General features: G+C 39.1%; 1 protein-coding gene across 2 annotated transcripts in view; it reads right to left on the bottom strand.

Annotated features, from left to right (window-relative positions):
- pde3a (phosphodiesterase 3A, cGMP-inhibited) overlaps positions 1–14,565 on the bottom strand; it is a 111,498-nt gene continuing 96,933 nt past the window's right edge. For both annotated transcript variants that reach the window (XM_017710635.2, XM_017710636.2), the window contains 9 exons: positions 14,277–14,458; positions 13,419–13,556; positions 10,570–10,681; positions 10,204–10,317; positions 9,801–10,000; positions 8,116–8,319; positions 7,873–8,034; positions 4,738–4,999; positions 1–4,604 (listed from right to left, as the gene is read on the bottom strand). In XM_017710635.2, the coding sequence (XP_017566124.2) occupies positions 4,168–4,604; positions 4,738–4,999; positions 7,873–8,034; positions 8,116–8,319; positions 9,801–10,000; positions 10,204–10,317; positions 10,570–10,681; positions 13,419–13,556; positions 14,277–14,458 (1,811 nt within the window). In that variant the 3' untranslated portion in view covers positions 1–4,167. The remainder of the gene's footprint in view (positions 4,605–4,737; positions 5,000–7,872; positions 8,035–8,115; positions 8,320–9,800; positions 10,001–10,203; positions 10,318–10,569; positions 10,682–13,418; positions 13,557–14,276; positions 14,459–14,565) is intronic.

Below are 14,565 nucleotides of genomic sequence, written 5' to 3'. Positions count from 1 at the left end.
TTTAACACGTTATTAAACTGTATTCACATTACAACATCCACAATTTCAGCTTGTGACAAGTTCTAATAATATATATTTACTGTATAATACATTATACCAAGAGGCACTTCCAGCATTTCTGGCCATAGAAGGAGCTACAGTTTAGTGTCTAAATTACAAAACAGTAAAAATAAATAAAGTTTATCCAAAAGACATTTGTCATTTTTTTCCTTTTCGGCCTCCTCCCTTTATACCTGTACAGCATATTGTTTTGTACAAAATGGAACCATAACCAGCAATAAAATGAGTATTTCACTTAATGAATACTGGTGAATTACACAGCTCCCCTTTCTATAGGTATTGCTATATGTATTAAGTGCAACATACTAGTGAGAAGAAAAATAATTATTTAGTCAGTGAGGTGCCCACTACATATAAAAAAGTACAAGTCTCATTTCTCATTTTGAGAGAGGTGTAAAGCTTGTTTGTTACTTTTGGTGAAAGAAAAGAGTGCCCAGTGACTACAGTTAGCAGATGCATATAGGTTAAGACATACGGGCTGGCAATAGCTACAGAGTGACATAGGCCAAACCAGCTAGGAACAGGAATATGAAGAAAATATAGATTAAGAATGACAACGAAGGAAGAACTATACTTTTTGTGAAAGGCGTATTCGTATTCTACAACTCCGCTGATGCGCCTGACAATACCTCTCTACCCAAACTGACTGTTGTGACTTGGAATGCAAAGAGGTCCTGATGGATGAATATGGTGCATTTGTTTAATTTTACCCCAGTGCCTGAGTGAGCGAGCTATTGCACATCTCTGGAACACATAACAATACAGTAGGGCTTGGAGGCTCACAAAACACCCTGAAATGCCTTTACCCCCCTATGTTTGTGTTGTGGAATGTACACTTGTCTGCAGAATGATTAAAACAAGCAAAATATACAGCAAATCAGAAAGAAATGTGCCAGGATGTTCTGTATGATGCACATAACGACAGAACAGAAATACCAGAGAGAAGCTTGACTGTTCTAATTAAACTGAAGGCCAAACAGTGGGAGGAGGGCCATCAGAAAGAGAGGTGCATGCAGTACAACACAGCTGTGTGATGGCAACATAAACACTATCTGTCTCTGTCTAATCACATGACGAAGCCATGGATTAAACTGTTGTGGCCAGACTTTTTTCAGCGCCCTATTAGACCGTCTGATTTCCCCAGTTTTGTCAAGTTTCTTTTGATGCTCTAGTACAAAGTGGTAGATATATAATGGAAAAAAGGGGTCTTGGCTATTATGTTAAGGAGAAAATTCCACTCCTGTTTCTGATTTCTTTGTTTTTCCGGCTTAATTATATTGTTAAAGTGTCAACAAAGTAATTCAGAGTGGTTTGATGTGAATCCTCAGAATGCTAAAGAAATGCGAAGTGTTACAAATACACTTCCTGATGCCTGAGACATTGTTTTTAAAGTTTAGGGGGGGGGGGGGGGGGGGCATGCACAGTGTTATGTGGTAGACAGTCCACAAAAAAACTTGTCTGTAGGTTTGCTGGTGGTTTTGGATAGTCACAAATGGCTATATTTGTGTTGTAGACATAGGGTCATAGTGAGCCCTGTTTACTATCACCACCACTGTAAAAATCAAGTCAGTAAGTCTCACTACAATGAACCATTTCACATCATCACACTCTGAATGACTATGTTTACATCTCAGACACTGAACTGGGGGAATAGGGGTGAAGGTTAAAATGTGAAATAGGCACTGATTCTACTGAACAGGCTTGAGAAACTCATGGCTTCTAAACGTACTTAAAGCAAGATGGCCCTGTTTCTTAAAGCTATGGTTAATTGACAGGATAGCATATATGAATGGAATAGAATATGAGAATATTGCTCAGATATTGGGGTGAAAAGTAGCATGATTTGAATGGATCACTTAGAGACAGTACCTGCTGATCACACAAATCTACTGTCCTTGCACTAAAATAGCTATATCTACAAGAAATTTGAAGCCTTATTATTTTAATGTTCACATGCGCGCACACACACACACACACACACACACACACACACACACACACACACACACACACACACACACACACACACACACACACACAGACACACACAGATGTACTGTTTGAACTACGACTGTTCAGCAGGCCATCGCTGACCTAATTGTCATAGTTTTCCATTTCCCAATATTAAAGTCCTCCAAAACAAAGCAAATAAAATCATGACCCATTAAAAGCCCAAAAAATGTAGCAGACGTTCAGACAGTTCCACTGCTGCATACTTTCAATGAAGTTAAAGAAGCATTTTGAAGTCATATTTGGCACGCATAACAGCATTGTTTTAGGAAAAAAAAAATAGAAAAAAAAAAAGCTGTGGCCCACTTTAGAATATGATAGCATTCATAAAAAACAACATCACTCTACAGATCGTGTCAGTATTGCTTGAATAATTCATTAGATTCTTTTGGATTCTGCTGTGCTGGCCGCTGCTACTGAGGCCTACACTGCGCTGCAAATGAAGTTGAAATTTCAAAAAAGAGTGAACGCTGGACTGAACTGACATATATGACTAACGCCCAATTCCCACCTCCCAATCTCACATTTTTAATTGGCTCCTCTTCAAAGTTATGCTGCGGCAGTATCGGGCACGGGCAGATAAGGCCTGTAGAAGACACGTTACCTCTCCCTGTTCTGCAGTCAGAACCAATCTGCCTCTCCCTGCACATCAAAGACAGTATAAGCAGCACATATCGGTGCTGTGGCTCTTTGTGGTGCATGGCTCCATGTCTCATGCGTGTGCAGCTCCCATGGGGTGCTGTATTGGGCATTTCTTAGCTGCTCACATGCCTGTGTGCATGACTAGACTGCCTCTAGGACATGGCTGCTACTTGGTCAGCTGGAGCATGAGTGGTCCTTCTTGTTTAAAGAGAGTGTACGACTGCAGGGACTGTGAGAGCCCTTCACTTGCTCTTTGGCCTCCAGGCACATCTTGTTGCATTTTTTTGTTTTTGATTACCATAACTCATTAGAGATCGCTACAAGTAATGTCTTGGTGCAAATGTACCACATGTGTGAGAAGTGAGGAACTATACCAGTATGTAGAAGCACCTTTACAATGACAAAGATTCTACAGTTAGAAAAGTGCTAGTCAAATAAGAGGGTTGGATCGAAGGCATGCTTTGGGACAGAAAGGGATCGGTTTAGACATTTGCTTGCCCATGAACGAGCAATTTGAGCAGTTAGACTGCTTCCATCACTAAAGAATCATACACATGTAATTGAAAAAGAGCTGGGAAGTAGAACCATAAGTTTCAAGGTGCTATGAATAGAACTGTGTGTATTAAACTATCTTGTGAGACATTTCCCTGTAGAAAATAGTGAGGTCTTTGATTAAATCAGTTTAGCGTATAAAAACAAGTGATTTCCTTTCCCCCACCATTGTGCACTGGCAGAAAACAAAAAGAGCAAAAGGGTTACACAATATTTACAATGTCATTTCTCCTGAGGAACAGGATTCAGGTCAGAAACTAAGGAAAAGGTACCAAGAAACAAAAGCTGACTGGTAATTCAAAACAAAGCAGTGTAAAATGCAGCAAGGACACCCACTTGGAACATTCACTATTGTGGCAATGCAGCTGGCAAACTCGGGGGATGTGCTACCTACCTCCACAGACAAACAAGTGGCAACTAAAAGAAAAGGTGGTGGACTTCTCGCCGTCCTAGTATCCATCTTCCTCAACTTGATACTAGGCTCTTCAGAAAATGCTCATTGAAATGAATGGCCTAAAGTGCAGGTCACTGAGACCCCTGTCATGGAGGTTAAGTGGCACTTCAGCACTAAGTTGCAGTGTGGGCACCACCAAAAAAAACCTGATCAAGGAAATATGTAAAAAAAAAATTATATATATTTATATGCGTTTATATATGAAATTTCATGCTATTCTATGCCCTGACCTTTAGTACCACCCCCTACTGTTTTGGACCTGGTGAAGTAAACCCCATCCCAAGACACTCAGATCTCTCCCACCCTGTTTCCTTTAGGCACATGTTCCCCTAAAGCATCTACAGTGTTGTGTCTAAGTGATGTGCTGGCAACCATTAATCAGGAGTCTTGTTTGGAAACAAAAGCATTCTGTCAATTCTCTCAACTCTAACACACTATAAGTCCCTCTTTCACTCTCCATCTCCCTTGCTCTGTTCATCTGAGGTCTCATCCCATTCCTGCAATGCCTCTCCCACTTTTTCTACAGTTTCTGTGTCTTGATTTACAGTATCCTGGTCTTTTCTGACCAGTGTCTCGTGCTCTATTGTCTCGTCAGTCTCTTTAGTCTGTTCCTTTATTTGCTCCTCTTCTGTTGGCCCCATCTCCTCCTCTCCTTCTGTTTCTTCTTCCTTGTCCTCTGTCAGCTCCTCCTTGCTTCCTGTCTCCTCTTCCTCTTCATGAATGGCCAGAATAGGCTCAGAGGCATTGTTGAGGCACGAGGACTCTGTCTCCTCTGTTTGACTTTGGGCCTCCTCAGCAATCACCTTCTTCCACATGTCATGGTTCTCCAAAAGGTGCTGCATAATCTGACAGAAGACTTTTCGTCGCTTTTTGGGTATCAGTTTCTCTGAAATAGGCGACAAAAGCATTAACTCCAAATTGTAACTACGTGTAAACCTGAAAAACATCATTGGACTTCAATGCTAATCCTTTAATCCTTATAAACAAACACAAATTGAATGTACACAAACAAAACATACGAGACTGCTCTGAACTGGTAGAGGCATCTTCCTCAGTTGTATCCTCATCTTCCTCATCAGTTTCCTCCACACCAGTTTCTTCTTCAGCCTCATCTGGCAAATGCTCTACCCACTGGCCTGGCATGAGGGCTGCTGTGTCATAGGAGCTGCAGAGTGGTCCAACGATGTGCGTAATGAAGGACTCTTGCAACTTGGCCAGTTGAGGAGCTGAGCGATCCATGAAGGGGCTAATGGGTAATCCCAGACTGGCCTCCTCATCACCCTGATTAAACAAATGAATGCATTAGATAGATCAGAGGTAAACAACATAAGGCACTAAAAGACATACTCTCTTGTGCCTATTATATGATTAACTTTTTATGATGTTTTAATTGTTTTAATTTATATGTATACAAACATACAGTACTGTGTGAAAGTTTTAGGCATCTAAGCAAAGTTTTAAACAGTTTACCTCAGAGTTTATCACAATATACATTAGAATAAAGTCATATTCATAATTCAAATAAACATAAAAACAATAAATAGTAACAAGAATTTCTTGGGTCCATATTTTCCCTTGACAGCTTCACAGCCGCCACAGAGACTTGTTAATATCATCAATGGCTTCCTCAGGGAGAGGCTTGGAAATGGTTAAACAAACAAACTAACATCCATAAAATCACTATTTATTACTATACACACACACACACACACACACACACACACACATATATATATATATATGTGTGTGTGTGTGTGTAGTTAATTAATATTCTATAAATTTTGTTTATTCAAATATTAACACTTTTCTCAGCAAATAAACACAAACCACACAAATAAATAGATTTTGAAAATGTGTCTTGGGTGCCTAAAACTTTCACACAGTACTGTATATAGGGTAGGAGTAAAGCTAGCAGTCAACTGAAAACAGTCGCAGGATGACCTAAAATCAGCAGAAATAACAGCTACACGAACAACAATAAGCAACAAACTGAACCGCAATTATCTCTGCTCCTGCTTGCAAAACTCCTTTGCTAAATAGGAGCAAAAAATGGGCATCTAAAATTTGCACATGAGCATTAAGGCCAATCAGAAAATAGAAGAAACAAAACTAGAACTCTTTGAAAATAATTCAGTTCATCATATTTGGAGACAGAACACAATATCCACTGTGAAATGCGAAGGTGGGAGTGTCATGATATGAGGCTGCTGCTCTGCGGATGATTCTGGGGCAATACATGTCATCAAAGGAATAGCAAATGGACTCATGCACCAGGATGCATGCACCAGCAGGATTTAATCTCATCAGCCAAAAAACTGAATCTGAGGAGAAGATGGTTGCTTCACCAAGACAGCTACCCAAAACATACAGCTAAAATAACTCGACTGGTTTCTAAAAAAGAAGGTGAAGGTGCTTCAATGGTCTAGTCAATCTCCATCAGAGGGACCTTCCTTGATGAGTTGAAGATGGTTTGCCAATAGGTATGAAAATTGAACCACAATGCTGCAAAAATCCAAGACATCTCAAGACTATAACTAAAAATAATGGCTTTGCAACAGCATATTGCTGTTATCAATTTCTGGTGTCTGTATACACTTTCCCTATCTAATTTTTAAACCTTTTAACTCTTCGTTTATGCTTATGAATACATATGTTTTTGATCCTGTTTATTAAATGGCAAAAACAAAAGCAGTCTTTTTCCTCTTATTTATAAACGCCTCAGCTGCATTGTTTACCTACCATTTTCAAGTTTATCATTACATCTTCACATTTGGATGATTACAGTGAAAATATTTGTTTGCAATTCAGCATTTAAGACATTTAAAAAGACGCACAGACATTTAAAGATCCAAAATAATCATTTGATTCAAAGTCTTTAACTAGAATGACCTGTGTGGTATAGATGAAATGAAATTAGTTACTGATGAAACCACAGCATGGTCTAAACATCAACACATTTGAGGAACCACATCAGTATTGAATTTTTCCAGTTCAGGAGAATAACATATCTCACAGCTGTAGTGCTGCTCTAAAAGTAGGTCAGCCTTCCCATGGAGAGGGCGGGGTGGTTGTGTGTGTGGGGGGGTGCCTCATGTTAGGAATCAGAAAATATCTATGGTTAATAAAGCATCAGCAGCATTACCTAACTATGTATATATATATATATATATATATATATATATATATATGCTTCATGACATCAGGATATAAACAATAAGAGCTAAGCCACAGCTGTCAAGGTCTTTTGTTCCCATGGCAACTAGTGGTAACATCACTCAAAGAATCATAATGTATGTGAGCTTTTTTTTTCTCTCAGGTGCTAGAGGGATGAATCACTCAAGACACACACACACACACAGAGAGAGAGAGAGAGAGAGAGAGAGAGAGAGAGAGAAAGAGAGAATTGCATCCTGCAACTTTTGGCCCCTTTTGAAACGGTCTGAATACAGCCTGTAGCAGTCATGTGACAGAGTTTTCTAATGTAGTGAAGAGGTCCTGACACAACTGGGTCATCTTCTCATCTTCTCTTTGCTCTCACAGCTACAGACACCACGCCTTTATCTCACATGCTGCCTACTCAAATAGACTGTCTCCTTTTTGAGGGACATTAAATAAATAAAACATGAGAAATTACTGATTTTAATAACATGCCAAACCAGGCATGGTCGCACTTTCAGCATGTGTGGCAGATGCAGTTTTGCACTTTACAGCTTGACTCAGACCTGTTTACAGTTGGCTATTACATCAAAAAAAAAAAAAAAAAAAACAAAAACAAAAAACACAGACATGTGGCTTCTACAACATTCAGTGGTTTGATTACTGCTCATTGCTGTCAGCATTACAGCTACAAAGCCACTATCTTCAGAACTGCTGAGGAGAAAATGGCTGGTTGCCAGGAAACAACATGTCCTTGTTTCTCTGCAGCCACTCAGGGTCAGCATTACATAGGTGCCAACCGGTCGCTGAGGATTTACATTTGTATTATTCCACCAATCACACAGACTGTTACTGGGAACCTGAGGCACAGTCGCTAAGCTTTCAGTTAGTATTAAAGTTCTGTGCCAGGCACAGGAAACAACACTCTTACTGAACAGTGCATACATGACGGCGGCACAAAAGAAAATACATGAACGTATTATTCATGCATTGCAAACCTGCTCATAGAATTCATTCACAATGCCCTCCGTCCATTGAAGGTGAAGATCTTTGTGCTTCAGTGGCCCATTAATGTCAGCCAGCTTGATACACATCTGGCAAACCAGGAGTCGGTCATTCTCGTTGGACCAGTCGATACCCGAGCAACCTTCATGCCCCACCTGTATTAAAATGATATGGATACCTTTAAGTTTAATATTTTCTTTAGGATAAGTATCTGTAGTAAGGAGGTAAGTTGTCACCTTAGCATTGAATTCTGCCAAAAAGTCAAAGTGCTTCTTCAGGTCTGTGGCCAGGATGGCTTCAATCACCAGAAAACGGAAGCGCTTGAACTCCACATGGTCCAGGTTGGCCAGGAAGTTGTATTCAGACCGAGACATGAAGAGATTCCAGGCAGAGGCAGCATGGTGATTCTCCAGAACTGAACGGTCATTGTACAGCACCGCCTACACAAGTCAGGCAAATTCATATTAATGCCCATGGTTTTGTACTGGGATGTCTAATAAGCTCTTACAGGTGTAATGGTCCATAAACTTTGGCCTTAATGTGTAAATAGCTTGTATTTGTCTCCCTATACTAGAACTAAAGTGCCATCTCCAGCCCCATGTAGCTAATATTTTGGGTATGAGAAGCGTTCCTTGCTGGAGTTCAATAATCATCACATGTCAGATCACTGGGAATTAAAGAGTTCCAAGTGGTGTAATCAGGTGGAAAGGAATCAAACTTCAGACACAACACCGAAGTCATTCTAATTTTCCATTTTCCCTGTCAATTTATAGTGATGTTAGCTGCAAGCCTATGGCAGACATTTAACATGTGCCAAATTGAGTGGTTAGCATTCCCTTCTTGTGTTTAACTATCCTGTGGTGTGGTGTAATATTCAAAATTATTCTGGGGTGTAAAGAATAGCTATCTGAAGACCTTATCCTTACAGGTCAATGTATAGGCTTCAGTGGATCACATAAATGACAGAAATGGTTGTCATGGAAACAGTAAATGGCATCAGATTGTCTTTGTATGTGAATTCATAGCGGCATCCTCCTGTTTTCGTGTGGGGGAGGGGTTATGGGCAAAAGGCTTTGAGATGTTACATTAACTTCAGAGGCAAGACGTGCTCATTATTAATGTAGTGCTCTTCATATATGCTAACAGACCACCAATATGGCAGAGAAAAGAATGTGTCAAAGGAAAAAACCCATTCTAGACCATTCTACTGACGTTAATCCCCACAACCTGCATTTCTACATTGACATGTGTTTAAGTTTTTTTTACTCTGACATTTGTTCGGTTCAATGTACCAAAAAACAGTCATTTTTCATTTTTACATGAGTTCCAACATCTCTTTAGACCTTCAAATTAAATGGGCTCTATTTTGTGTCTGTGCCTTTAAGAGTGATGTGTGTAAATTACTGCTCTGACTATTCTGTTTCGTGCTTTATTCAAAAAGCAGTCTTGACTGAAACACTCCTTATAACGTCAGCATGTTTTTTGCATGGGGATTGTTATAGGATCAATAGGTGGCCTCATGTAAATATTTTGGCTTTTCATGACAATGAACAATTCAGAATAAACTGTTTTTGCAGCTTAGTTTCCATATATGACCTGGATGGGGGAGTGAACGTTACGTTCTGAAACTTCAAACGTGCTTTCCTACTACATCGTGTTCTTTTGCTACAAAAAGTAAAGAAAGTTTGGTGTTCCACCATAATGGTCCCTTTAAATTTCAGTCTTCAGTCCCATGTCGCTAAATATAATTTCCTTCTTTACAAGTTCTCAGCTTTTAGATTTTGAAATTGATAGAATGGTGTACAATAACCGTTTCATAAACACAATATTCTGCCTGTATGTTTATGTTCAACAGAAAAAGGTTTCTGCAATGGTCTTGATCATATATCTATTGGTGGCTTCATTTGTTATGCTGTCCTACCTGCGGAGCACTGGTAGCCACCAGGAAGGCGTTGGTCCTGCCAGGATGGTCATAATCATGCATTGCTGCTGCCACATACAGGGCCATCAGCTCCAGGGCAGGAATGAGCCCTGAGAGACAGCCATAGCCATCCTCCATTTGTGGGTAGGTTTCAGAGAACACATAACCCATGTGACCATGAGTGATCCCACTGACAGAGTCTACATGGTGAAAGGAAGGATAATTAGAATATATAGCTTGATAAGCACAAACATTACAACAGAGTACTCTCAGCTATGAATTATCTTTTACAATTTTGAAATGCACCTTTTCAGAATGGTCTGGTTGCAGGGAAAATGGTCCTACACTGACATAAAAAGAATCTACGACATCACATCACAGTCAAAGTGGTAAATATTCTTACCTGACTCACTGACTGATCCAGAGTTGTGGCCCAGTGTAGGCAAGCCAGGCACAGCCTGCGTGGTTAGATACCAAACCGCGTGAAGGACGTCTGTAGCATGGATCCTGTTATGATCTGGAATGAAAGATGAATATGCTACTAAATCCAGCCACTAGGAGGCAGTCTAATGGTTTGGCACATCAAGACAAGCAACAGATGTGTGACTTTTATGTACACAAGCCTGCACACCCCCCTGCTGCTGCAACTGTGGTGTTAACCAAAAAAGGTGTATCAGTTTTAAAACATGGCCCTAAACTGCATCTTTCTCAGTTGCATGTAAACAGAACAGGTTTCATGCAATTTCCTTTATTGCCTTGTCTAACTTACATGGGATGTCCCTGTAACCATTTTCCAAGGCATGGAAGTAATTCATAAACTCCCTCACTGGAATCTTGAAGGTTTCAAAGAGACCAGTATCTTCAAACAGCCTATAAGAGACCTGCAGCATACAATCAAAGACACACATAACACACAATTCAAGAACAAAACCAGAACAGTAAAACGTGGGGTTGAGTGAGATCTTTAACAAGAAGAAATAATGCAAACATAAAAAACAGCTTAAACATTTTGGTCACACCACCTTTTTCAGAGCATAAACAGTTAACACAATATTTGTCACATAAATGTAATGTAACAAAGTCACAATATCCAAGTCATGAGAACCTACCATTAGATAGCAACAAAAACTTCCTGTCATCATAAAAAAGTTATAAAACGTGTACACTCTCAAAAATGATATGCTGAATAACAACACACCTTTGGTGTTCCAACACAAAATGTGTTATCTATAACTGGACACAGAACTGTTGCTGTCCCTAAAGAATGACTTTTTATATAGTTCATTGTTGTAAATCTTAAGTTGTCTATTTGTCTTATTGATGTACTCCAAATGGAATTCACTTCTAATCTAATATATTCCTTTCATGCATCTTCTACAGGGAAAAAGCCACATCCCTGAGATTATGTATTGGGTAAAGAGGGGATTTCTGAATACACACTTCTCAGAATCGTATATGTGGTACAGCAGCCTGCAGAATAAGTTCTGACTGCTTTAAAAGAAGCCACAAGAGTGCTGCAACCACCTAAGCGTTGGCCCTAGTTAGATCCTCAGTGATGCCACAAATCCACAGAATCTTTGAATGCACACATATAAGCACAATAATGCACAGACTATAAATGTTATAGACAAATGTTTAAGGTGGAATGGAAATTCAAATTGAAATAATATCAGCCTTGAAACATAACTGTATTAAATTCAGCACCATGGTGTGAGTCTTGTACAGACTCACACAACAGACAGTTCTCCACAGAGTTCAGTTCAGCGTCAAGGACTTTTTTGCATTACCAGTGTAGCAGTTTTCATATGTGATTCACATGTTGATGGGCTGCATCGGCAAGAACTGTGAAAAACCAAGTTGGCACCAAGAAGACAAGAATGAAAAATCTTCTTAATGAGGAGGACGAGGAGGACATATTGGAGCAGGTGGGCATTGATAGATGCTGAACTTAACTTAGTTAGCACTAACTGTCATGACTATGTCACATTTAAGATAAAAGCTCTAGCCATTTTCATTTTATCGTTAGCTAACTACCTATGTTATATTTCAATATAACATATAAACTGGAAATAATAGCTGTTGCTAGATGCTAGCTGTCACTTTCCCAGCTTCTGTTGTGTGTGTCCTGACAAGAAAATTGGGTGAAAACCCCATTGCATTTGATTCAGGATTAATTGTGCATACTATTGCAATCAGTTGGTTTGCAAACATATGTAACCTAATATCTGTATTTTAGATCAATATTGTCTTTTACAAAAGTAAGCTCTTTTATGGCTCTATATTTTAAAATGTTCATAGTGCCAGAAAATTTATGTAAGACAAAGATAACTGGTGTAAACACTAAGAAAAGCAGTTCTTTAAAAGATCTTCTTTTCTTTAAACAAATTTAGTTGATAACTGCCATCAATTAAACTAGACACACCTAGGCTTGATGACTGCCAGCCTTGTTGAATCTAAACTTCACGTAAATAGAACTTTTCCAGCAATGTAAGGTGGACTAGAAGGCCTCAAGAACCAGCACACAATCCTCTAATCAAAAGAAATTCTGGAAGAGATGAGAAAGAAACAGAAAAATACTATATTGGTCTGGAAAAGGTTACAAATCTATTTCTAAAGCTCTGGGGCTCCAGCAAACAGATCCAAATGGAGACAACGTGGAATTGAATCTTCCCAGAAGTGATTGGCCTACCAGAATTCCATCCAGAGCACTGGAACAACTCACCCAGGAGATCACAAAAGAACCCATAAGGAACTGCAGGCCTTGCTTGTCCTGCAAATATCAGCATTCATGATTCCAATAGTAAAAGGCAACTGTACTGTATATAAGGGAGAGTTGCCAAGTGAAAACCTCTGCTAACCAGGAGGAACATAAAGACTTATCTCACATTTGCCAAAAAACATCCTGAAGACCTCTGAGCCTTCTGGAAATATGTTCTGTGGACTGATCAAAGTGGAAGAAGTTCAGAAGTGAAAGACAGCTAGCATAAAGCTCACAGCATTCCACAACAAGAATATCACACCAACAGTCAAACATGGTGGTGATAGTGTGATGTGGAGATCTTCTGCTGCTTCTCCTCTCTATCAGAAAATTCTTCAGAAGAGTTTGTTAGTCCATGATCTGAAGCTCAAGCTGTAGATATGCAGCAAGACAATGACAGGAAGCACATAAGCAAGATGTCGCAAAAGAAATACAATTAAGGGAGTGACCTAGTCAAAGTCTTAGCGTGAGCACCATTGAGATGCTATGGAAGCACCTTATTCAGGCAGTTCATGTTTGAAAGCACTGTAATGTAGCATAACTCTGAATTAAAACAATTCGGCAAAGAACAGTGGATCAAAATGCCTCTAGAGCAATGTAAAAGACTGATCTCCAGTTCTAGCATCTGGTTGCTGATTTTATCCTTTAGTAAATGGTATAATAATTTAAAAACTCTGTTTTGTGTTTATTCATGGTCTCCTTGTCTTATATTATACTTTATATGGTGATCAGAAATTATTTAGCGTAACAAATCTAAAACAAAAACAGAGGAAATATTTATGGCACTATATTAGATTTGTTCGAGGGAACATTGTCTTTATGTCCATTAGATGGCAGTGTACCTCTATTGTGTACCTTACCTGACTTAAGATGCAACCGCACTTGCCATGCGTTTTCTCAACCAGGTTAAAAATTGGGAAATTCCAATTGTTAATCTGACTCATAAGACCCTCCAGACCCTCCATCACCAGTGGTTCTGGGGCCAGAATGGGCTTATCCTGAAAGGAGAAGGCACATCTTCTGAGTTGTCAAATCATACATGTATGCATCAACTGGAAAAAAATCAGAAATTATTTAATATTTCTAGAATAATGATTAAAGATTATTATTAATTAATTAATGTGTAAGACTATGTTTCAATCATTTTTAATATTCTTAAAATAATAATCTGTTATTAAAACTTACTCTTCATACATCAGTCATTATTTTGACCTACTATGTCAAAATATCATGAAAATAAGCCATTATTCCAAACCACTACTTCTAAACCTTACATACTACACTAATGAATGAGCATCAAATGGTGGTGCACTATTTTTTACATACTATTTAGTGCAGCAGTACAAGCCCAATACCAAAAAAGTTGGGACAGTAGAGAAATGCAAATAAAAACGGAAAGCAGTAATTTATAAATTTACTTTGACTTGTATCTGAACAGACAGCACAAACATAATGTTCCCCTTAATTACTTTAGTTGGTAGTGGAGCAATTTAAGAGCAGGAACACTGTGTAATGTTCAAAAAGTCAACCTTCTTCTTAGTAGCATTTCACTTACTGTCTCAACCTGTTCGTGATTGGGGTTGTATGTGGTTTCTTCTGCCTACAGGAAATGGGCTTCCATACAAAAAGCAATTTAGTCATACATGCCTTTCGCTCATCTAATTAGCACCTCTTTCAATAAATCTGGTCCTGAAACTACAAATTATCAGAAAGGTCACCTCTGGTGGTATTAAGGGGTGCAGAACCAAAGCCTCTGCTTGAAATGTTCCGCATGAGTCTTGCGTGTCAAAGGGCTTTCTTTGAGCCTCTCCATCCTCCTCGTTCTGTGCAAAATCGCTGCTGTCACTGTGATTGGTCTCATAGGTGCTGTCATAGTCAGAAGACGCCAACACCGGATCATCTAATTGATTAGAAAATGACAAAACAGAAAAGCTACAGATGTCATTCACTATTTTTCCAGAGTTATCTAAATGTTCCTGATTGCGAGTTCTTAAAACCATCACTCCT

Source organism: Pygocentrus nattereri, chromosome 1 (assembly GCF_015220715.1).
Source record: "Pygocentrus nattereri isolate fPygNat1 chromosome 1, fPygNat1.pri, whole genome shotgun sequence".
Classification (NCBI taxonomy): domain Eukaryota; kingdom Metazoa; phylum Chordata; class Actinopteri; order Characiformes; family Serrasalmidae; genus Pygocentrus; species Pygocentrus nattereri.
This window is presented reverse-complemented; position numbering and strand designations above follow the sequence as displayed.